A 22,740-nucleotide genomic window follows, 5' to 3' on the forward strand; every position below is an offset into this window, starting at 1 on the left:
CCCCCAGAAATGCATATATTCTTTTAGGGAAGCAAGCGCTTCACCTGGGTGGCCGGAATCGAACCCTCAGAGGCCAGAAGGCGGAGGGCAACGACGCCTGTGGGACTCTGTTTCCCTGCAGAGCCTACGTGGTGGGTGGCAGGCAGGCCGACCGCTCTGAGGGCCCTGCAACTCTGGGTCGGTGACAGCACCCAGGTACAGAGCACAGGTAACGCGCCCCGGCTCGGAGTCTCGGGGTCTCAGCCACGGAATCCCCAGCGAGGCCGGACGCCCCCTGGTGGCGGTGCGCCGTCTGAGTGCTGGGTCCGGAACAGAACTGTCCTGCGGAACTCCCGAGTGCGCGCTCCGTTTCCGGGGGAGGAGGGCTAAGAGGGACTTGCGCGCGACGATTCTCACCGCTGCTATGGAGGCGCTGGCCATGGGTGTCCGGGCGCCGCGGCTCTGGCGGGTCGCATCCGGTGGAGGGATCAGCTGGAGTGAGTTTCAGAGGCCGTGGGGACAGGGAGGAGGCCTAGAATGTGTTGTCTATCCAGACTGGACCTGAGGCGGGGCCGGGGACATCCCGCGGGGCAGAGGAAGGAGGAGGGTTTCTCAGTCCCGCCGCGGCGGTTGGCCTTACACAGCTTGGGAGGACAAATGTATGGGAGCCAGGGGCTGGAGGAGGGCAGGGGCAGGGGCAGGGGTCGGGTCAGGCCGCGGGAGGAGCTTGGGCCACCTCTGGGCCCATGTCTTCCCTGGGAATACTTGGACTTGCCTTGGCGGGTTCCCTGATTTGGCTTTTGGGAAATAAACTCAGCATTTCTCATTCTGGATATTGATAGTTTTGGTATGGGACCTTTAGTTTCCTGAAATTTTATTCTTTTCCTTCAGACCCTTTCAAACCGACCACTTTCTTCACCTTCCCAATGACTCTAGTCCAGTTTTGACTCCGTTTCCTGGTTACTTTTTGCCCGTTATTGTAAAGCGCTGATTGGAAACACGACAGAGGAAATTGGTGGGAAATAGCGATCTGATGTGAAAGAGCCAAATTTAAAAGTAGAGACACATATCTGGGCCAGCTCTGTTTCTTCCGCTGGTGTTTGTTAATATTACACATCGGTTTAATTTTACCTCTGAGCGCAGTTTTGGCAGTATGTTAAACATTTTTTCAGTCTTCATATTTATTGTAACGTCTTCACAGGATTTATAGCAACATCTCCAGCTTCTCAGCTGTCGCCGACAGAATTGACAGAAATGCGGAATGACCTCTTTAATAAAGAGAAAGCCAGGCAGTTATCATTAACTCCCCGAACTGAGAAGATAGAAGTTAAGCATGTTGGGAAAACTGACCCCGGTACTGTCTTCGTGATGAATAAAAACATTTCAACTCCCTACAGTTGTGCCATGCGTAAGTAACAGAATCAGGTTACAGTTTTGACCCTTTTACTTGAGCTGTGTGGAAGAACTGGTGCAGGAGACAGGATGTTGTAATTACTTCTGATCATCTGCGGCCGTGGCAATCCCTTTATACCAAAATCCTTTCTTGAGATCTGCATGGTGACTGCTCCCACCACATCACAGCTGTAGCTAAAAGAAGCGAGCAAATCCCAGCTACTTGGGAGGCTGAAGCAGGAGGAGAGCTTGAGGCCAGAAGTTCAAGACCAGCCTAGGCACCATAGCCACCCCGTCTCTCAAAAAATAAAAATGAATTAGCCAGATGTGGTGGGCGCAGAAGTCCCTGGATTTCCCAGAGGTTCTTTATCTGGCACCTTATTGCCTATTCAGTGTCCCTTTAGCTCCGGAGGGTACTATGAGTATTGCAAGATTGGCAGTGTAGTGCATAGATTGTCCTGCCTGGGGCTTGTTTGAATCTGGCTTTGTTTAGGGTACTAGATTATTTTCTGGCAGAAGGTGGCCAGACCTGAGTGCATTAAGGTGGCCGGACCTGAGTGCATTGTTACTAGTGTGCTTTCTCCTTTAATTTAATTTTAGAGATGGGGCTCTGGCTCTGTTGCCCAGGCTGGAGTGTAGTGGTACTCTCATAGCTCACTGAAACTCCTAGCCTTAGCCTACCAAGTAGCTGGGACTACAGGCACCCACCACCACACTTGGCTAATTTATTTTTGTTTTTTGAGAGATAGGGTGGCTATGGTGCCCAGGCTGGTCTTGAACTTCTGGCCTCACATTATCCTCCTGCTTCAGCCTCCCAAGTAGCTGGGATTTGCTTGCTCCTTTTACCTAGGGCTGTGATGTGGTGGGAGCAGTCACCATGCAGGTCTCAAGAAAGGAGTTTGGTGTAAAGGGGTTGCCATGGCCACAGATGATCAGCTTTTTTTGCTGCCTTTTTCTTTCTCGCCTCTTCATTGTATAGCCTAACTTACATCTATCATCTGTCTTCCATTGAGCTCTCTCTGTGTTGTATTTTTGTTTACATTTATATGTACATGTGGTAAATGTGTGAGTGGGAATGTGCATGGGGTGAATGTGATTGGGATACAAGTATTTATATCTTAAAGGAGACAGCTGTGCCCCATGTGTGCTTTGGTGTGGAAATGAAGAGAATAAGAACCTCTATATTTTATTTTTGATCAAAATGTTTTGATAGTACCTTTGATAGAACTGGTACTATTTAAATTAAAGAAACGCCAAAATAGATACAGGCATGACTAGCTGCATTGCTTAAACTTTTGGAAAACTCAGTAATGATTCCATTTAGGTAATTAACAACTTTAGTTATCAGCTTAAACTGGCCTAAAGAGTGTACACTCCCTCTTAATCCTCCTTCACTCTGGCACTCGAATTAGTACTTATAAATATTTACTCATTTGGTTTTCAAATATTTCTGGAACCTCTGCCATATGATAGGCATTAGGATTACAGAAGAGGATAAGACAAAACTCAGGCCCTTAAGGAGCTTTATACACATCACATGTAGTGATACAGCTTCTGAAGCATCCTCAGCATGACCCCTGCTCTGAGACTTTCTTGTCATTCATGCTTGCAGTCATTCAGTCAACTGTTACTGAATACCTGCTAGTGCTAGTGAATACCAGGCCTGGTGCTAGGCTCTGGATATACTGATGAGTGAGCAGAAGTAGACATGATCCCTGTCTTTACAGAGCTTATGTAGGGGTTGATAATTTAGACCCTGTAGTTTGAGTACTTTTGTGAGTAGCTATGTCATTACAGAACATCTAATCACAGTTGGCATTGCATTCTGGGATGATGAAACAGACCAGAGCTGATTGGCTTATCTGGGAATTCATATTAATTTCGAAAAAATGGTAACTACGGTATTTCCTATGTCATGGAAATAAGAGATGGTTTGGGAGCAAGACCCAAAACCAATCTAGAACTGATTTTTGTAGGTGTGTGTTAATATATTTCCCTTTCCTTTTGAGTTGTGTGTGTATCTATCCAGATATATCCGTGATGCTGCTCTCTAAATATTCAAGTGTAACTCTTTGAAAATTGTTTCATTAATAATTGACAAATTAATTTCAAACTAGTTGTAGCCTTAATGAATTTTGTAAATGGTTTGGGTAATTTTGTTAATAACCAATAAGACCTTGAGTATATTGGGTATTATTTTATTTATTTATTTATTTATTTTTGAGACGGAGTCTCGCTCTGTCACCCAGGCTGGAGTGCAGTGGCATGATCTCAGCTCACTGCAACCTCTGCCTCCTTGGTTCAAGCAATACTCCTGTCTCAGCCTCCCAAATAACTGGGGTTACAAGCATGTGCCCCCATGCCTGGCTAATTTTTGTAGGGTATTTTTTTTAATTGATTATAGATGTAATATACTTTTTTTCTCTAAAAAGGACAGTCTGCAGAATCTTGCCTTCCCATTGTTTTATTTCTAAATGTAGCACTTAAACATGTACCTTTTCACTCTGGATTTTGTTAGATAATCAGTCTGTTTTAAATTTCTAGATTTAAGTGAGTGGTACTGCAGGAAGTCCATTCTGGCTCTGGTGGATGGACAGCCTTGGGACATGTATAAGCCTTTAACAAAGTCCTGTGAAATTAAATTTCTTACTTTCAAAGATCGTGATCCAGGAGAAGTGAATAAGGTATTTCTGTCTCTACATTCTTTTTCTATTTCCCTATTTCCCTTTTTATTAAGACCTGTTTTCTATGGGGTGTAACATAAAAATATGGCCAAGTTCAAATGTTGTATTGTACTCTTTAGTCAATGTTTTACCTGTTAGATTAGGCACTTTTATAGTTCAAAAAATATCAGTGGCATCCATTTCTGGGTGTTTTTGGTATGCTATGTCTTTTATATTAATATCTTTTTTCAACTTACATTCATTAATCACTATATTGTGGGTGATTCCGTTTCCACTGCTACTGCTTGAATTCAGCCTTTGACCATCTTATCTAGATGATTTCAATAACTTTTTAACTCTTTCTGCTTACCCATCTCCCCACTTTCTTTTTCGGTACTTAAAAGTTGTTCTTTTACAGGCCTATAACAGCTTTATTAAGTGACATGACTAAGGAGCATGTCACTTACACCTAAAGAACTTGCCTACCTGATAACATTCACACGGCTTTCCAGGCCCTGTATAATCTGTTCCCAGCCTGCCTTTCCAGCTTGGCCTCCCCCTTGCTTCTTTCCTTTTCCTTCTTGTTCTGGCCACATTAGAGTACTTGGCCACTGTATTAGTCCGTTTTCACATGGCTATAAAGAACTCCCTGAGACTGGGTAATTTATAAAGAAAAGTTTAATTGACTCAATTTTTCATGGCTGGAGAGGTTTCAGGAAACTTAACAATGATAGTAGAAGGGGAAGCAGGAACATCTTACATGGAGGCAAGAGAGAGAGTGGGAGGGAACTGCTAAACACCTTTAAACCATCAGATCTCATGAGAACTCACTCACTATCGTGAGAACAGCCTGGGGGAAACCGCCCCATGATCCAGTCACCTTCCACCAGGTCTCTCCTTCGACCCATGGGGATCACAATTCGAGATGAGATTTGGGTGGGGACCCAGAGCTAAACCATATCAGTCACTAATGGTTTATGCTGTGTTATCCACCTTGCTTTTTTTGATGCTTTCTTCAAATGTTAGCATTTTCTTTTCTCTCTATTAAAATCCTATTTATTTTTTACAATTCAATTAAAAGGCCATCTGCTTTGTGGTACCTTCTAAGTTTCTCCTTGTCAAAATTAATCCTTTTTTCTCTAAGGTCTCACACAACTTGGTTAGTCTCTAGATATGATATTTGAATTTTGTTTTGTAGCATAAACTGTTGAATGTGAAGATAGGGACCACTTCCCTTATTGGACCTAGTTCTTGATATACATACAGTAGGTGTTTAATAAATATTTGTTGAAATAATTGAACAAGAAAATGATAGAAATGAAAATAATAGCCAACAATGGGTATGTATGTATTATGTATCAGGCGCTGTTCTAGGTGATTTACAGATATTAACTCGTTTAACCTTCATACAAACTCTACAGTGTTCATACTGTTCTCCTCATTTTCCCGATTAATAAACTGAGACAAAGAGAAGTTCAGCAGCTTGACCAAGGTTACTGATTTATGAACTAGTGGAGCCCAGATTTGAACCTAGGCATTCTGGCTGGAGTTCAACAGACATTAAAGACATTTAAGTAGGATAGATGAAGAAGTACATGTTGCCACTTGTCTTCAAGGCCTGGGTCTGTACTTATTTTTAGTGTAATATGGTTGCACAGAATTTATAATGGAGAAGTGATCCCACTTTTGTAGTCCTCAAATGTTAAACAGAGCTTCTGAAAAGTGCTCAGAGTAGTGTCAGCAAGAGGGGAACACAATGGACAGGTACACTGCAGGTTTCTCCTTTTTACTCTGATCAGGTCATTGCTCTGATACCATCTCAATCAGGCATGTCCATGAATCAAAATGTGCTGGTAAGATGAAAGCCCAGTTGCTGCTGCTCTACTGTAAATATGAGTAATCTGAACGATATGTTAGGGTGTTAGGTTTAGGATAAGAGTCACTAATCATTCATAAAAGTTGAGTTTTCTCTCCATATTTATAAATGGTATAAACAGTTACATAATTAATATATTTATTTTACTTTAGCACAAGTTTGTTAACAAGTTAACTTTATCCTGGGTTAAAAATAAATACTTTCAGATAATAAAACTATCTGTTGGGGTTGACAACCATTATGGTGCTTGGTATCTTGCACCATACATTAGTAAGAACCTGAAGTTGATGCTTCATTCTTTCTTGATTTTTGCTTGGTTGAGGTAATGTCATCATCGCCTGATGGTAACTGTTGCTACATTGTGTGAACAGAAATATATGAGAAATATTTTCGAAGTCAAAAGTTCACTTAAAATTTAATATTGTCAAAACTTTAGTGAATCTCAGTGTGTTTATATATATTTTATGTACGTATATATTTTTTTCTAGGCTTACTGGCGTTCCTGTGCTATGATGATGGGCTGTGTGATAGAGAGGGCATTCAAAGATGAATATATGGTCAATTTGGTCAGAGCTCCAGAAATTCCTGGTAATGTACACATATAAATATATGTCTTTTTGTGATCCTTAAATATTTTGATACCTATTTTTGATGATGTATAGAGTTTAGTTCTAATTTTATCTAGTATAAATTACCATTATACATACGTTTCATTTATCATGAGTAACAAAATCTATCTTATGATGATGAAACATGAAGTAGTTTTTGCAGGTTAATAATTAACATCATAGAATTACTGGAAAGTGTTTGTCTTGAATATGAATTTCATGGAATTCCACTATCTCAGCATTTACTTATTTATTTATTTATTTATATATTTGAGACAGAATCTCACTCTCGCCCAGGCTGAAGTGCAGTGGCGCGATCTCGGCTCACTGCAAGCTCCACCTTCCGGGTTCACGCCATTCTCCTGCCTCAGCCTCCTGAGTAGCTAGGACTACAGGCGCCCGTCACCACGCCCAGCTAATTTTTTTGTATTTTTAGTAGAGACGGGGGTTCACTGTGTGCTAGGTTGGTCTCGATCTCCTGGCCTCGTGATCCTCCCACCTCGGCCTCCCAAAGTGCTGGGATTATGGGTGTGAGCCACCGCTCCTAGCCCTCAGCGTTTATTTTTTACAACTTTAAGCATGTATTTCCAAATTGCGTGTGTAGAGGAGGAGGAAATATGAGTATAAGTAGACTGCTGGGAAGAGCTGTCCTGAGGTGGTAATATCTCACCAGACATGACTATTACTCTGGAGAGAGACAGCACTTTAGTGAGATGAAAGGGTGTAAATTGTAATTTTGCTAAAACTAGGATTTTGGAATAGTAAGTATGGTAGGATCACATGTATATATTTTTTTTAAAGAAGTAGGTATACCTAAAATATTTGAAAGAAACTCAATAAATGATTCTAAGAACAAAACACCAAAAAGAAGCTATTTAGGCGATATAAAAGAAATTTAGCATTTCATATCCATTAAGTTATTTATCTACTTACTAAATACATTGTTCTTTTGAAAATTTTTTTTTTTTTTGAGACAGAGTCTAGCTGTGTTGCCAAGGCTGGAGTGCAGTGGTGTGATCTTGGCTCACTGCAACCTGCAGCTCGCAGATTTAAGTGATTCTCCTGCCTCAGACTCCCGAATAGCTGGGATTACAGGCACCTGCCACCATGCCTGGCTAATTTTTGTATTTTTAGTAGAGACTGGTTTTTACTATGTTGGCCAGGCTGGTCTTGAATTCTTGACCTCAGGTGATCCACCTGCCTCGGCTACCTGGAATTTTTATATCTGTTAACTTTATGAAATCTGTATGGTAATTAGCATTTTTGAAGAAAACTTGAATGTTTAAAAAATATTAGTGATTAGTGATTTGGGGTTAATCTTTTGGCTAAGGGAAATTTGATAGAGCTCTGGCAAGCAGCTGGAAGAATGGCAACCATTTTATAATTTGTAGAGTTGGGAGAGATTGCTAATCCTTCATTTCGTAGTCTAAATATTCAGTTGTTGTAAATTAGTAACTTTCTGTTAGGGCAGATTTGACTTTGCTTTTTATTTTGGTTGGATTTACAGTAATTTCTGGTGCCTTCTGCTATGATGTAGTTTTGGATAGCAAACTTGATGAGTGGATGCCAACAAAAGTAAGTGTATTCTTCTGGAGTATTAATTTTAGAGTGTCTGCCTTTCTTTGTTAGAATGACTCCTGTGTGTGTTTTGTTGAATAGTACTGCACATTGAGAACATTTAAAAGAATCTATCTATGTGTCTATCTGTGTATCTGTCTGTTTGTCTATCGGTGTTGTTGCTTTTTCAGCATATTTAAGACAGAGATATATGAATGAGAGTATTTACATCAACATGGTCAGTTGTCTTGAAACTTTATGTCCTGCTTGACCTTTTCTTGATGTTCCTTCTAAGCGGTTTTAAGGTAGTGGTTTTCAAGAGGCACAGAATATAAAATATAAAAACTTAACTATCTTGACTGATGTGGTAGTAGGGGGCCTGGCACCATACCTGTTTGGATCACCGGAGCACAATTTGAAAACCACTCCCTTAAACCATTTTAACTTGTTGCATACAGTGAGGTCCCTGTATATACAAGGGGCACATTGAGAGCTGAGTGAATTAAAGAATCCAACTTTGACAAAGCTAACTCAAGCATCAACAAACGAAATATTAACAAACTAAACTCTTTGTGAATGGTCTGCCTTTGTAATGAGGATGGTCCTTGTTGGTCTGGGACTTGGGTAGCAACAGAGCCTAACAAGGACAGTCTAGATCAGGTGCTCTGTAGGTAAGGGGTGCTGATGGTTATCAAAGATCAAGCCTGGAGATGTAATTCTGATTGGGAAGAATAGGCAAATACCTAATTCTTAATTAAACAAAACTATATGTCCTATGTATTGGGAGTCTGGAGATCTGAAAAGGGGAAGCCATGTACCACATCATTTTATCATTTCCACTGTGTACATTCTTTTTATATTTAGTATCTCTGAAAATATATGAGCCTTATAGTAGATGGTATCTTGCAATTAGAATTTGTAGTGTGTGTGTGTGTGTGTGTGTGTGTGTTTTCTTTAGTAATATATCTTAGATTTAGTGAAATACTGTAGTGGTTCTTAAAAGCAAGGATTTTGAAGTAAGGGTAGATCTAGGTTTAAATTTGGCCTTGGAAATTACTTTTTGTATAATCCTGCCCATATTACATAATATTGAGAGGGAGAGAAGAGGGAATCAAGAAAGAATGAGAAAAAGGGAGAGGGAAGAGAGAAAGAAGAGGATGGAAGAAGGGGAGGGAAGGGATTGGAACTGTTTCTTCATGATTTCTGGGCTCCTGTCAGTGTAGCTTCCTTTTCAAGTATGTCTCCAAATTTAAGATTTTCTTTACTGGGGCGAGTTAGGTAAACACTGAGGTCAAGATTTAATTTTTGTTATCTATGAAACGTAACTGCTTTTTTCTTTCTTTCTCTCTTTTTTTTTTAAGAGATGGGGGTCTCATGATGTTGCCCAGGCTGGCCTTGAACTCCTGGGCCCAAGCAATCTTCCTGTCTCAGCCTTCCTGGTAGCTGGGACTACAGGTGTATGCCACTGTGCCTGGCTTTTGCAGTTTTCTTTTTTAAAAGATAAAACCTTACAAAAGAAATATGCAAGCTGATTGCAAACTGCATGGAGTTGGGTTGAGTAGACAGCTTAAAGAAAGTAGAGTAGAGTCACATTGAAGGAATAGTTGTATTAAACCATGAATGTTGATTTTTTTATATGGTAAATTATTCTTTATAGAGAAGAGTCATTTCATGCAAAAAAGTCTAATAGGATTTTTATGGAAATAATTTTATTATAAAACTTAATTGTGTAATAGTGCTTGGTCTTTTCTGTATTAGTAATGATTTGTAGTATGAAAGTTTAATTAGAATTTTTATTAAAAATCTTATAAACATTGTTAATGTGTATTATTCATCATTTTAATTGTGTAAAATGGACATTTTTATTAAGCAAAAACTTAATATTGGACATGCTATACTTTGTACAGGGTTGGTGAAGATGTTACATTTCTAGTGAAACTTTCTTAATTATGAAAACAATAATTTTTTCCCCATACATTTAATAAACTTAGTTTTATTCATACTGTAAACACATTTTTATGTCTTGCTATTGATTTATTGGCATTTTTACTTGGTGCATCATAGTTTTAATAACATTTTAAGATTGTGTAATTTGAATGAAATTATAATATAATTTGGATAAAATTTCTTTATAGGTTTATCTTTAATAATTAGTATTAATGAAGGCTGACACCTTAATTACTGGTAAATAAGAAGTTTTATGGTTTATGGTGGAAAACTTCAGCTGTTGCAAATTAATAACTTCCTGTTCTAACAAACTTGATTTTGTCTTTTATTTTAGTTGGATTTGCAGTAGTAAGCATAGAGTTTTGTCTCAACTGGCTTATGGAGAAATGCTTTTCAGTAAATTGTCACTAAAGGTTATTTCATTTTTAAGGAGAACTTACGTTCTTTCACAAAGGATGCTCATGCTTTAATTTATAAAGATCTTCCATTTGAAACTCTAGAAGTTGAAGCAAAAGTGGCATTGGAAATATTTCAACACAACAAGTAAGTGTTGGCTTTCTTTAAATCAAAGCTAACTCTTCCAGTATTATATGTAATAAAGGAAATTCAGGTCTTAAGAATTTTTATATTTGATATACATATGACAGTGTATTATTTTCCACTCTGAGACCTCTGTTTCTGATCTCATTTATTTCGCTGAGGAAAATGTTCCCCACCTCCCTTGATAATTTTCTCACTTTGTTTTACTTCTCTGTTCTTGGACCAGCCTTTCTCATTATATCAACATAGTGGTATGTTTCCCTTTTTTCTTTCTAGTGTGAAGTGATAACGCACGTTAAGCAACTATATAATTTTGTGTATTTGGCAGCGTTTCTCTCCTACCCCTCCACACTTAAAATGACACTGATAAGATTGAAAATGCAAGCAGTTTGGAAGAGGGCTAATAGCTGAAGTAAAATGTTTACACAGCCAGGTTTTAGTCTTCTGCATGTGAATTATTCATTTGATGGATTTTCTTTAACATTTTAATTCCTGCCTGGCTTCTCAATTCTCACTCAGAAAACTTTCACTTCACCTTCTACTACCAGTTATAAGAACATAAGCTAAATTTTAACATTAACCTAATAGAATATTAGAACTTTAGCAAGAGAAATCTGTGCTGTAAAGAAAACCAAAAAAAAAAAAAAAAAACCAGAGTCTGAAGTCAAAATATGCACCTACAAATTGTTAAAGGTTATAGATTAGAATTTCTTTAGGTATATAGAAGTTGAATTACAAATTCTTTTAGGGATAGGTTATCATAAATATATTGGGTTAGTTATGAGTGTGTTTTTGACACATACTTTATAGCTTAGCATTTCTCAAAGCTATCTGTCTCATAATATTCTTCCATAAGATGTAATTGACATATGAAATCATGTACTGTGTTAAGCTGAGTTTGAAGAACAGTGGCTTAAAAAATTTTACTCATTGCACTCAAGGGTCTCCCAAAGTGGACACTGAAAATTTCCCAAATATATTTGCCCATGAAACACTTTATCTTGAAACATTTTTAGCATGTCCTGGAACCAGTGGACTTAGAAACCAGTTGTAATGTACTGTTTTAACTAGAGTACAGATAGTATTGTAGAACCAAACCACCTTTTATAGCATTGATTCTACAAGAAAATTCTTTGGACTGTCCAAACACGTTAAGTCACTCTCTGTGCCAAAAAGTCTAGGCACATGCTCCCAAAAGAAATACAATATGAGACATCTGTATAATTTGAAATTTCCTAGTAGTTACATTGAAAAAAAGTCAAAAGGTGAAGTTAATTTTAATGATTTTATTTAAGTGATACATCTGAAATGTTATTTCAGTGTAATCAATATTAAAATATTGATGTTATTTTATATTCTTTTTCACTCTAAATCTTCAGAACTTGGTATGTGTTTTACACTTAAGGCTCATTTTAACTAGTACCGATCACATTTAAGTGCACCATGGTACTTTACTGGACAGTGTACTTTTGACTTCCATTCAGTATACATTGAGATTTCCCATTCCGCTACCTGTCAGGGACTGGTAGGGGCTTCTGGGACTTTTGTAACTTAGTTGAGTGTGTGGTAGGAGGAAGGGGATAATTCTGGAGGAAGCTTGATAGGACAGAAGAGTTGAATCATTGAAGGTGGATCAGTGATTGAGCCTTTCTGCTGCAGGGGTAAGGGTGGGGCCTTTTTGTGGCTTTGACTCTCAGGGGACAGGAGCATCTCTTGGAGGTGGGTCAGGAGGGACAAATATTCAAGGTAATTGGCACCCTTATTAGTGCCTGGGGGACTGTAGTAGTCAGGGTGTTTTTGCATAAACCGGTGTTCCCCAACTTTGCCGCATAATTGTGCATACACCAGTGGTGCACGTACACATATTACTTGTTTAGCACCCTGGGGTAAATGGACAAAGCTTTCAATAGTAAATGGTAAAGTCATGGTTTGAACCTGGGCTGTGCAGTTTCATCTGTGCCTTTTGCTATACTGACAGGATTGGGTAGATTTGAGAGACACTGGGCAGTCAAATTGACAACTTGATAATGAATTGAATGAAGGGGATATGGTTGGAGAAAGAAATCAAGGAAATCTCCCAGGTTTTTCACATGGACACCTGGGTGGTTGGTGGTATTGTACTAAGACAGGAAATTCAGGAGGAAGAACAAGTTTGGGTGGGAAAGAGGTGATAATTTGTGCAGTGTGGAAATTTCAGGGTAAGGTGCTTATGGAACATCCTAGAGGGATGTCCAGATGGGTCTTGGAAACTGTGGTCAGAAGAGGTAGGTAGATTAGAAGCAGAGATACAGGAGATATAACTACCTAAATTGTAGCTCAGAGGCTGGCCTAAGGAGGATGCTTGAAGTGAAAAGAGGGTGTAGCATAGAATTCTCAAAGGGTAGAGAAAGACAAGAGTGGCCAGAGATGTAAAATAACAAGCTGTAAGGAATGCCACCGATACCCATGGAAAGAGCACTTTGAGGTTGGGTGTGGTGGTTCATCGCTATAATCCCAGCACTTTGGGAAGCTGAGGCAGGAGGATTGCTTGACGCCAGGAGTTTGAGACCAGCCTGAGCAACTTAGCAAGACCCTATCTTTACCAAAACAAAACAAAACAAAAAGTTAGCCTGGCATGGTGGCTCACACCTGTAGTCCCAGCTACTTGGGTGGCTGAGGCAGGAGGGTCGCTTGAGCCCAGAAGTTTGAGGCTGCAGTGAGGTATAATTGTGCCACTGCATTCCAGGGTGGGTGACAGAGCAAGACCCTGTCTCAAAAAAAATCAAAATAAATAAAAATGGAAAGAAAGAACACTTTGAGAAGTGGAGGTGAGCATTGGTATTAAGAAAATGAGGAACAAAAAGTGTTCATTGGGTTGACACCAAGCAGGTACCTGTGACTTTGTTGAGAACAGTTTGGCAGAGTCCTGGGGCTGTGGCCAGATTAAAGGGAGGTTCCAAGTGTAACCCACTCTCAACAAGTATGGCTGAAGAGGAAGAGAAAGGGAGATATCTTTAAACACTTTTTTACTTATTTAGAGTTAAAAAAATGTTTTTTTCTTTGCTGCTTTTCAGGTACAAAATAGATTTCATAGAAGAGAAGGCATCTCAGAACCCTGAGAGAATAGTCAAGCTACACAGGTAAGTAAAAGTCTAAAAACTGGCTGCTATGTTAGAGTAAGGCTTAGCTTTATTATCTGAATGAAGCATATGACCAAAAAAGATGAATTTGTACCTTATTTTGTTCTTTTCACCTTATTTTTTTTGCTTTGTTCATTGTTTTGATATGGTGATAAATGGAAGCTTTAAATTACCGTCAGGAACACTTGTAGTTTCTATAATCCTCATTTTATTGTTTGCTATTTTTATTTAATTTTGAGTTGAAAACCACTGTTTAAGAATGTAATTTTTAGGAGTTAGTTTTGAAACTGGGTGAGATATTCATTGTTATGAATTGAACATGGTAATTCATATGAATATTGACTAGCTAGTAATTATTTATGATACATGTAAGTTAAGCCAGAATGTGCTTTCTGACACATGGATGAGAAAGGTCCACTGCTTATGATGACATTCTCCCATGGGGAGCAAGTCCCAAGACAATGCATTCTGCAGAGATGACTTCATGACCTGGATCTGTTTTCTCAACCTCCTGTTTTTGTGAACTGGACTTAACTTTTTTCCTCTAGAAACTACCCTTTGTTTCTGAACACAATGTGTGCTACACGCTGAATTCTAAACTTTGTTACATGGGTTGTTTTAAGGTTGTAGATGATCAGTTTTAGGCAGTTGGATCAGCTTGATAGTATGATGTGTTGTGTGACTCTTAAAGACCTTAAAATTTATATCAATGCTAATTAAGAAAATGGTTCATTTGATTTAATTTTCAAAGTTTTAGCCTCTTTACTTGAGGTCATTATGTCAGGGGTCATCAGAAACTGAATTGAACCATATATAATGTTCTTGATTAGGGATGCTAGCAGCAAAGAGAATGAAGAGATTTCTTTTTCAAGCTATTACAAACTATTTGATGTTGCAGTTTTGTTTGTTTATTTTTAAATCAATCAGAATAGGTGACTTCATTGATGTGAATGAGGGCCCTCTTATTCCAAGAACAAGTATTTGTTTCCAGTATGAAGTGTCAGCAGTTCACAATCTTCAACCCACCCAGCCAAGTCTTATACGAAGATTCCAGGGTGTATCTTTACCCATTCACTTAAGAGTAAGTAAAGCTTAAAGTTCCAGGCCTTCCAATTTGGGTATAGATATAATTCCGGACTTGATTTTATACCAGTTTGAAGAGTATAAACTTCTAATTTTTCATAAGTTGTATGACACTAGTATTTTGTAAACTCAGGTTTATGATTAAAAACAAAGTTGCCCAGGGTGTAAATATACAATTACAAAAGAAACATTAGTTGAAAAAATTAAATCAAATTGATATAGCATTTAAAATTTTCAAATTAGCACAGGTGAGGGTACATTGACAGAGGGGGTATTAGAGTGCATATTGGTAAGACCTTTCTGGAATGCCTTTTAAGCTTAAATATGGCATGCTCTTCCCTCTAATTTTAATGATCCATTCATGACCCGAAGGCTGACCTTTTCCACATTGCTCCCACCCCTTGCTAATCTTTTTATTTAAATTTTTGATTTTGAGATAATTGCAGTTATAAGACATAGAGAGATCCCACATATCTTTACTTGGTTTCCTCAATGGTAGCATCTTGCGGTACTAAAATACAGTATCATCACCAGGGTATGGACAGCGATACAATGAAGATACAGACCAACTCCTTCACCAAGGGGATCCCTCATGTTGGCCTTTTATAGACACACGCATTTACAGCCACTTCCCTCTGTTGCCCCCATTACCCTGCCTGCTTACCCCTGCCAACTACTTACCTGTTTTCCTTTTCTATAATTTTGTTACTTCAAGAATATTATATGAATGGGATCGAACAGTATGTAATTTTTTGGGATTGGCACTTTTCACTCAGTATAATTCTCTGGAGATTCATCTGAGTCATTGAGTATATCAGTAGTTCATTCATTCTTATTGCTAAGTAGTATTACTTGGTCTGGATATATCACGGTTTGTTTAACCATTCATCCATCAAAGGACATCTGAGTTCTTTTCAGTTTTTGGCTATTACAAATAAAGCTGCTGTGACATTGTGTGCAGGTTTTTGTGAATATTTCTTTGGCCTAAATACAGGAGTGCAATTGCTGGGTCATGTGATAAGTGTATGTTTGGTTTTTTAAGAAACAACCAAAGTGTTCCAGAGTGACTGTACCATTTTACATTCCCACTGGCAATGTATGAGTGATCAGTTTTTCCACATCCTCACTAGCATTTGATGCTGTCAGTACTTTTTTTTGTTTTAGTCATTCTGGTACATTTGTAGTGATATCTCATTGTAGTTTTAATTTGAATTTCTCTGTTGACCAATGATATTGATCATTCTTTTCATGTACTTATTTGCCATCTATATATCTTCATTGGTGCAATGTCTGTTTATGTCTTTTGCTAGTGTTCTAATTAGATTGTTTTACTTTTTAACAGTTGAGTTTTGAGAGTTCTTTATATGTTGTAGATATTAGTTTTTTGTTAGATATGTAGTTTTCAGATTTCTCTCTTTGGCTGTACCTTGTGTTTGTATATGTGGCTTGTTTTCTCATTCTCTCTGAGCAGCCTTTTGCAGAGAAGACGTTTTTAATTTTGATGAAACTAGTTTATCAAAATTTGATAAAATTTTTGTTTTTATGGATTATGTTTTTGGGGTTAATTCTAAGAACTCTTTGATTAGCCTTAGATCCCAAAGATTTTCTCCTTTTTTTTTTTCCTTCCTAAAAGTTTTAGAGTTTTACATCTATTTAAATCTGTGGTCCATTTTGAGTTACTTTTTCTATGAGTGTGAGATTTAGGTTTAGGTTTAGGCTTTTTTTTTTTTTTTTTTGGCTTTTGATGTCAAATTGCTCCAGTACCATTCGTTGAAAAGGCCACTCTTCCTCCACTGAGTTACTTTTGCATCTTTGTTAAAAATTAGCCGAGCATATTTATGTAGGTCTATTTTGGGTCCTCTATTCTGTTCCATTGATCACATATGTTTAGTTCTCTACCAGTACCACACATTCTTGATTACTGTAGCTCTAAATAGGCTGTGAAATCAGGTAGAGTAATTCCTCTCTTGTTACTATTTTTTAATCAAAGTTGTTTTAAGTCTTCTAGTTTATTTGAGTTTCCATTTAATGTTAGGATAATATTTTCAATGTCAACAGAGTCTTCCTGAGATTCTGATAAGAAGTCCATTAGAGCTGTATAGCAGTTTGGGGAGAATTGACATCTTTAATATGTTGAGGTTTCCAGTCTATGAACTTACTATATCTTCTTATTTATATCTTCTTTCATCGCTCTCATTTTGTAAAATTTAGCACACCTCTCATGTACGTTTGACTTTGACTTTTCTCCACATTCCTGCTTCTTTTCCTAGCCTTCCCAATTTCAGAAAATGGGATCATCCTTTAACTCAAGCTTGTCCAACTCACAGCCCGTGGGCTGCATGTGGCTCAGGACGGCTTTGAATGAGACACAAATTTGTAAACTTTCTTAAAACATTATGAGATTTTTTTGTGATTTTTTTTTTTTTTTTTTTTAGCTCATTAGCTGTCATTAGTGTTAGTATATTTTATGTGTGGTCCAAGACAATTCTTCTTCCAGTGTGGCCCAGGGAAGCCAAAAGATTGGATACCCCTGGTTTCCTTAGTTGTTTAAGGTAATCCTTGATTCTCTTTTCCCCTCGTAGCCATGCCCCAGCCCATCCATCCGCAAGTCCTTTCAACTTTTAACTCTGAGACATATTCTGAATTTATGCACCTTATAGCATCTCATCTACTACTACTTCCCTTATGCAAGTTCCTCTTTGTTTTCACTCACCTTCCTTGCTTTCACTCTTGCCCTCTACAGTGCATTTTCCACTTAGTAGCCAAAGTGATCGTTTTAATACACAATCTGTTATGTACTCCCTCTGCCCCAAACTTTCCAGTGGCTTCCCTTGAACAAATCCCAACTCTTTACCCTGTCTCACAAAGCCCTGCATTATCTGATCCCTGCTTGCTTCTCTGACTTTATCTAATACCACTCCTTTCCTCATTCACTGTATTCCAGCCACAGCTCAAGGTCTCTACACCAGCAGTTCATTCCGCCTGAGTCAGGCATGGTGTTCCCTTCAAACATACCAATCAGCTCTTTCTCTAGAAGGGTTTGTGTGTCAATATTTATTAATTTTACCTTTTGTTACAGATTTTATGCAGTGTGAAATAGTCACTGGCCTGCCCATATGCCTTGGTATCACTTTCAGTTGACCTAATACAATTGATGTGGTCATGATACACTTTGTACAGTTTTCCTTAATGCATTCTGATAATCCTCTGCTACAGGAGATTGTTAAGGACTGAGGAAATTGAGTTTAAATTTTACTATTGTCTTGGGAGGCTGAGGCAGGAGAATCGCTTGAACCCGGGAGGCGGAGGTTGCAGCGAGTGGGGATCGCACCACTGCACTCCAGCCTGGGCGACAGAGTGAGACTCCATTAAAAAAAAAAAAGAAAAATTTACTATTGTCTTTGTTAGGTTTTACTTATTCTTTAGGGTAACTTGATGAATTCTTTGGTTCTGCCATTTCAGTGTGAAGATGGTCACAGGTGGTTTTTAATGACTGTCTTATGATTTGAAGAATGACTTCTAGAATGTTGAAACTGGCTATTTAAGGATTGAACCACAATCTGTGGGAAAGTAGGGCAGATTTTTGCTTCCTGTTAGAAGAAATGCTTTCTGTGATGGAAATGATTAAAAGGGGCAAAAGTGAAAGAAGGGCACGTTCAATCCTTAAGGGTTTTTTTCTTAAATGCTCACTGCAACCTCTGCCTCCTGGGTTTAAGCAATTGAAGAAAGCAAAACAAAGCAGCTATCGTATGTAGTACCTTTTTTCGCTACTTTTATAACCACTTATCTATATTAGCACTGCCTAGCTTTTTATTTATTTTGTTCTAAAAGCTGTATAAAGAGTCTGTCCTTTTTACTTTGACTTTACTACTTCATTTAGTTCATCGCAAATCTTTTCTTTTCAAGGCACATTTTACGATATGGGATAAGCTATTGGAAAGATCTCGGAAAATGGTAAGTGTTTTTGACAGCTAATGAGTACTCTTCTATAAAGAAATTCATGAAAATTAACCAATAACAACCAAAGGGGCGGGGGAAATGTAAGAAACAGAGAAAGGAAAAAAGTAAGTTGTCTCAATAGTCAAAGCAGTGTTGTGATTGTTCACTAGTGTTTTGGTAAGGGTAAAGTTGTAACTTGGCAGTTCTCTTTTGATTTTGTTTGTTAATATCATGAAAATGATATTGTAGAACTTGAAGAGAAATAATATTACAACGTAATAGTAATAGTTCTTAATAGTTGTAATGGTATCAATGAGATCTTAGGATTTTTTTGTAAACTTAATGAATATTTAAAGGATCAAGATTTGTCAGGTATATTTTAAAGCTGTCTTTAGCCATTAACAGTAAATGTGCAAATGTCCTAATGTCCTGAAAAACCAGATTTGAATGTTGGTGTTTTTGTAGTTTATTCTTTGTCATTAAAATTTAGACTTCATGAGTAGGAATGATAGTTTTTTTTTTTTTTTTGAGACAGAGTCTCATTCTGTCTCCCAGACTCGAGTGCAGTGGCACGATCTTGGCTCACTGCAACCTCCACCCCCCGAGTTCAAGCGATTCTCGTGCCTCAGCCTCCCAAGTAGCTGGGACTACAGGTGCCCACCACTACGTCCAGCTAATTTTTTTGTATTTTTAGTAGAGACAGGGTTTTACCGTGTTAGCCAGGATGGTCTCGATCTCCTGACCTCCTGATCCACCTGCCTTGGCCTCCCAAAGTACTGGGATTACAGGCATGAGCCACCGCGCCCGGCCTGAGTGATTGTATTTCTTGACCACAACTATCCCTGTTTCCTATTTCATAGGTTAAGTGTGCCTCTTTTACTTAGGTTATCTGGTAGCTGTCCTGTGTAATCTGGCCTCATTAGGCCTTCCTCCTTATCCTGATTTCCCACAATGCCACAAACACTCTGGTTAAGCTTGCAAGCACATTAAGCATCACACATTAAACTTATTTTCAAGTTTGCTTATTTCTTCATGATAATTTTTCTTTCTGGACTCCATTTCCCATTCTCTTTCTGTCTATTTACCACACAGTCATTCTTCACTACCTCCTGCGAGTCACACCTCCTCCGTGGAACAGTCTCAGAGTAATCTCTAACAAATAATTACTCATTCATATAAGTTTGTGCTTGATTGTATATGTCCACATACTGTTTTCTGATTGTTTTCTTTGCCTGTACAGTTATCTTCTACCAAGCCTTTCAGGATTTGTTTTATTTGTGTAAGCCCAAAGTTTGAACACAACATTAGCACATGAAGGGGTTACCCAAGAAATATTTATTGACAGTTTTTCATAATGATATATAAACCTAGTTTTATTAATGACTATACAGTTAGGAATTATTGTTTAGGGACTTCACCATAATGTTCTTGGGTAAGGGGTATATAAATTTTTTTTTCTCAGGAGAAGAAATTATCTTTGAATGGATAGAGTAATTTTCTCTTTTTAGTTGGTCACAGTGATCATTTTAGATTAAGAAACTAAAGAAATATTCAGCATGTTTACTTGGAGTTAAGTAAAATTAAAAACAATTTAAAAAAGAAACTAAAGAAATGAATATTAAATAGTTTGGGAAACTAAAGAAGCAATAGTAACTGAACACTTTAAAAGGAATGAAAAATATAGAAAAACAGCAGAGACAGTGTCTTACCTAGAATATCTAATGATGTTAGTCAATACATATTTTTTTCAAACATTTATTCTGGTTTAGTTGCTTTTTTCTACTGTCCATTTTGCTTTTCTGAAGGGATTAGATTGAATGTGGTTCATTGATTCAACACAGACTTATGATAGTTTATTATGTGCCAGGTACTGTTATAGTCTGGTGGTACAAAAAAATGAATAAAATGTACTTGCTGCCTCAGGGAAGTAATGTTGATTGGATAATTAGACTTATAAGGAGACAGTTCAGGTGTACATGTGGGGTTCTGGCATAAAGAAGAGGACTCAGACCAAGCTGGGGAGTTGCTTAAGGAAGGCTTCCAGGAATTGGAGTCTCTTAAGCTGATTTTAAAGGGTGAATAAAAGTGGACCATGCAGATACTCTGTTGGAGAATGGGTTGGAGGTTATCTTAGAGGAAGTCACTTGCCTACATAGAGAACATGATGAATGTAAGATGAATTTGAATGTACAGGTCACATGTATGGTAGGTAATCAGTCAGTCCGAAAACAGAATATGAGGGGCTTGTGTTCCATGTTGTGGAACTTGCATTCCTGACTTTCCTCCTCCACCTCACTGAGATAATAGAGAGTAACTGGAGAATTTTGAGTAGGGAAGTGACCTGTTGATCAGCTATTCTTGTTTAAAAGCTCATTGTAGGAGTATCATGGGATATAGCTATGACTTAAGCCAAGAGTTCTGTTAGGGGGATAGAAGAGAATGAGGCCCTAAAGTTCAGCCACGATAGGGAGAAGGACTGTGAGAGTTAACTTAGGCTGAATGAATAGGACTGTTGATGGAATATGCAGGTAGGAAGAAGAGAGTGAATTCTTGAATGCTGTCCTTAGGTAGCCAGGTGGAGCCCTTTACCAAGATAGATGATGCAGGCAGGACAGGTTTTGGGGGTGTTGAATTCAGATTTAGCCGTGTCTGTTTGATGAGTCTGAGTGACATAGAATAGAAATAGGGACATAGAGATGTCTATTTAGACTAAATCTGTAATATGCTTTATTCTAAATGGATTATACTCCAAAAGAAAATAAACTGATTTAAAATATCTTGTTACAGCACTTCACGTGTTTTTTCTTACACTAATGATTTTGTTTTACGGCTGAAAAGTGAAATGGCAAACTTGAGAAGCCTAGGCATAATATGCCTTAGATTATATTTTTGAATGGAATTATTGTTCTTTATGTGATAATTTATATTGGTTACTTGGCCTTTAAATCTTTCTCCTTACCTAACTTTCTGTAATAATTACTATTGAAGGAGAAAGATAAAGGGTCATTATAAGAGGGCTATGAAATGATTTAAAATGGTGGGTGAAGGGGTAAAACAAAGTGTTTATTAGGAAAGTAAAGCTATTCATGTTTTTACAGGTAACTGAAGATCAAACTAAACCAACAGAGGAATGTACATCTACCTAATAACTTTCTAAAATTTAAATAAGTTTAATAAATTAAAATAAATGTTTTTAATATGTTTGTGTGTGCTTATACAGATTAACCTTCTCCCCAAGATTAATAGTGATCTTTACTTTTTCTTTTCTCTGAAGTATGAAACACTTCATGTTGCTCAAATGGAAACTGTAAAAAAACAGGTTACTCCGTTCCTGCTCTGTGGATGCAACACTTTGGCATGTTTTCTCTTTTTTTTTTCCTGCAGATCTAGGCAGATACATACAAATATAAATGTAATTTCTAAAAAACATAAATAGGATTATACTATACTTGCTTGCATTTTTTGCCAAACAGTGGCATAGTTAACATCCTTATGCAAAAATGGCAAATGTTTGTAGTAAATAATGTTAACTGAGTATTTATCATGTGCTGGGCCTTGTGCTAAGCTCATCACCTGGAACCTTTTGTATAATCCCCACAGTGACCTGTTGAGAAGATGTTTCTATTTTTTAAAGGAGGAAACAGCATAGACTTGAAAGTGGTAAAGTGGGAATTTGAACGGAGACAGTTTCACTCACGTGCTCTTATGTTCTACGTTGCCTCACGTATAAATAATTTTGTAGGAATAGCTTTCTGGCAGTGGAATTATTGACAGGCGCTACCAGATGCCAGCTTCCCAAAGTTTTTGCCAAATGTTACTCCCAGTAACAGTGTCTAAGAGTGCCTGTTTACCCACACCTTGAGTAAGCCTTCGTAATCAGTCTTACAAAAATATTTTGCCAAAAAGTTTCTGCTTCAGTGTCAGCAAGTTTTCTGCGTCTTGTGCACAGGCTTCCTCTGAAGGCTGTATATATATATATTTTTTTCTGGGTGAGGTCAGTCCGTATCTTCCTGTTTCTTGATTAACTTTCTCATTTT

General features: G+C 37.9%; 1 protein-coding gene across 1 annotated transcript; it reads left to right on the forward strand.

The window, feature by feature from the left end:
• The first annotated feature begins 368 nt into the window (after nucleotides 1-368).
• Nucleotides 369-21,903, forward strand: MRPL39 (mitochondrial ribosomal protein L39). The gene is made up of 10 exons (XM_011926517.1): nucleotides 369-476; nucleotides 1,181-1,387; nucleotides 3,916-4,055; nucleotides 6,399-6,498; nucleotides 8,026-8,093; nucleotides 10,453-10,565; nucleotides 13,616-13,681; nucleotides 14,609-14,762; nucleotides 18,671-18,718; nucleotides 21,802-21,903. Exons 1-10 carry the CDS (start codon nucleotides 404-406, stop codon nucleotides 21,847-21,849), a joined length of 1,017 nt encoding a protein of 338 aa, XP_011781907.1. The 5' UTR covers nucleotides 369-403; the 3' UTR covers nucleotides 21,850-21,903.
• Nucleotides 21,904-22,740: the final 837 nt, after the last annotated feature.

The sequence above is a fragment of the Colobus angolensis genome, unplaced genomic scaffold, assembly GCF_000951035.1.
Source record: "Colobus angolensis palliatus isolate OR3802 unplaced genomic scaffold, Cang.pa_1.0 Scaffold69, whole genome shotgun sequence".
Classification (NCBI taxonomy): domain Eukaryota; kingdom Metazoa; phylum Chordata; class Mammalia; order Primates; family Cercopithecidae; genus Colobus; species Colobus angolensis.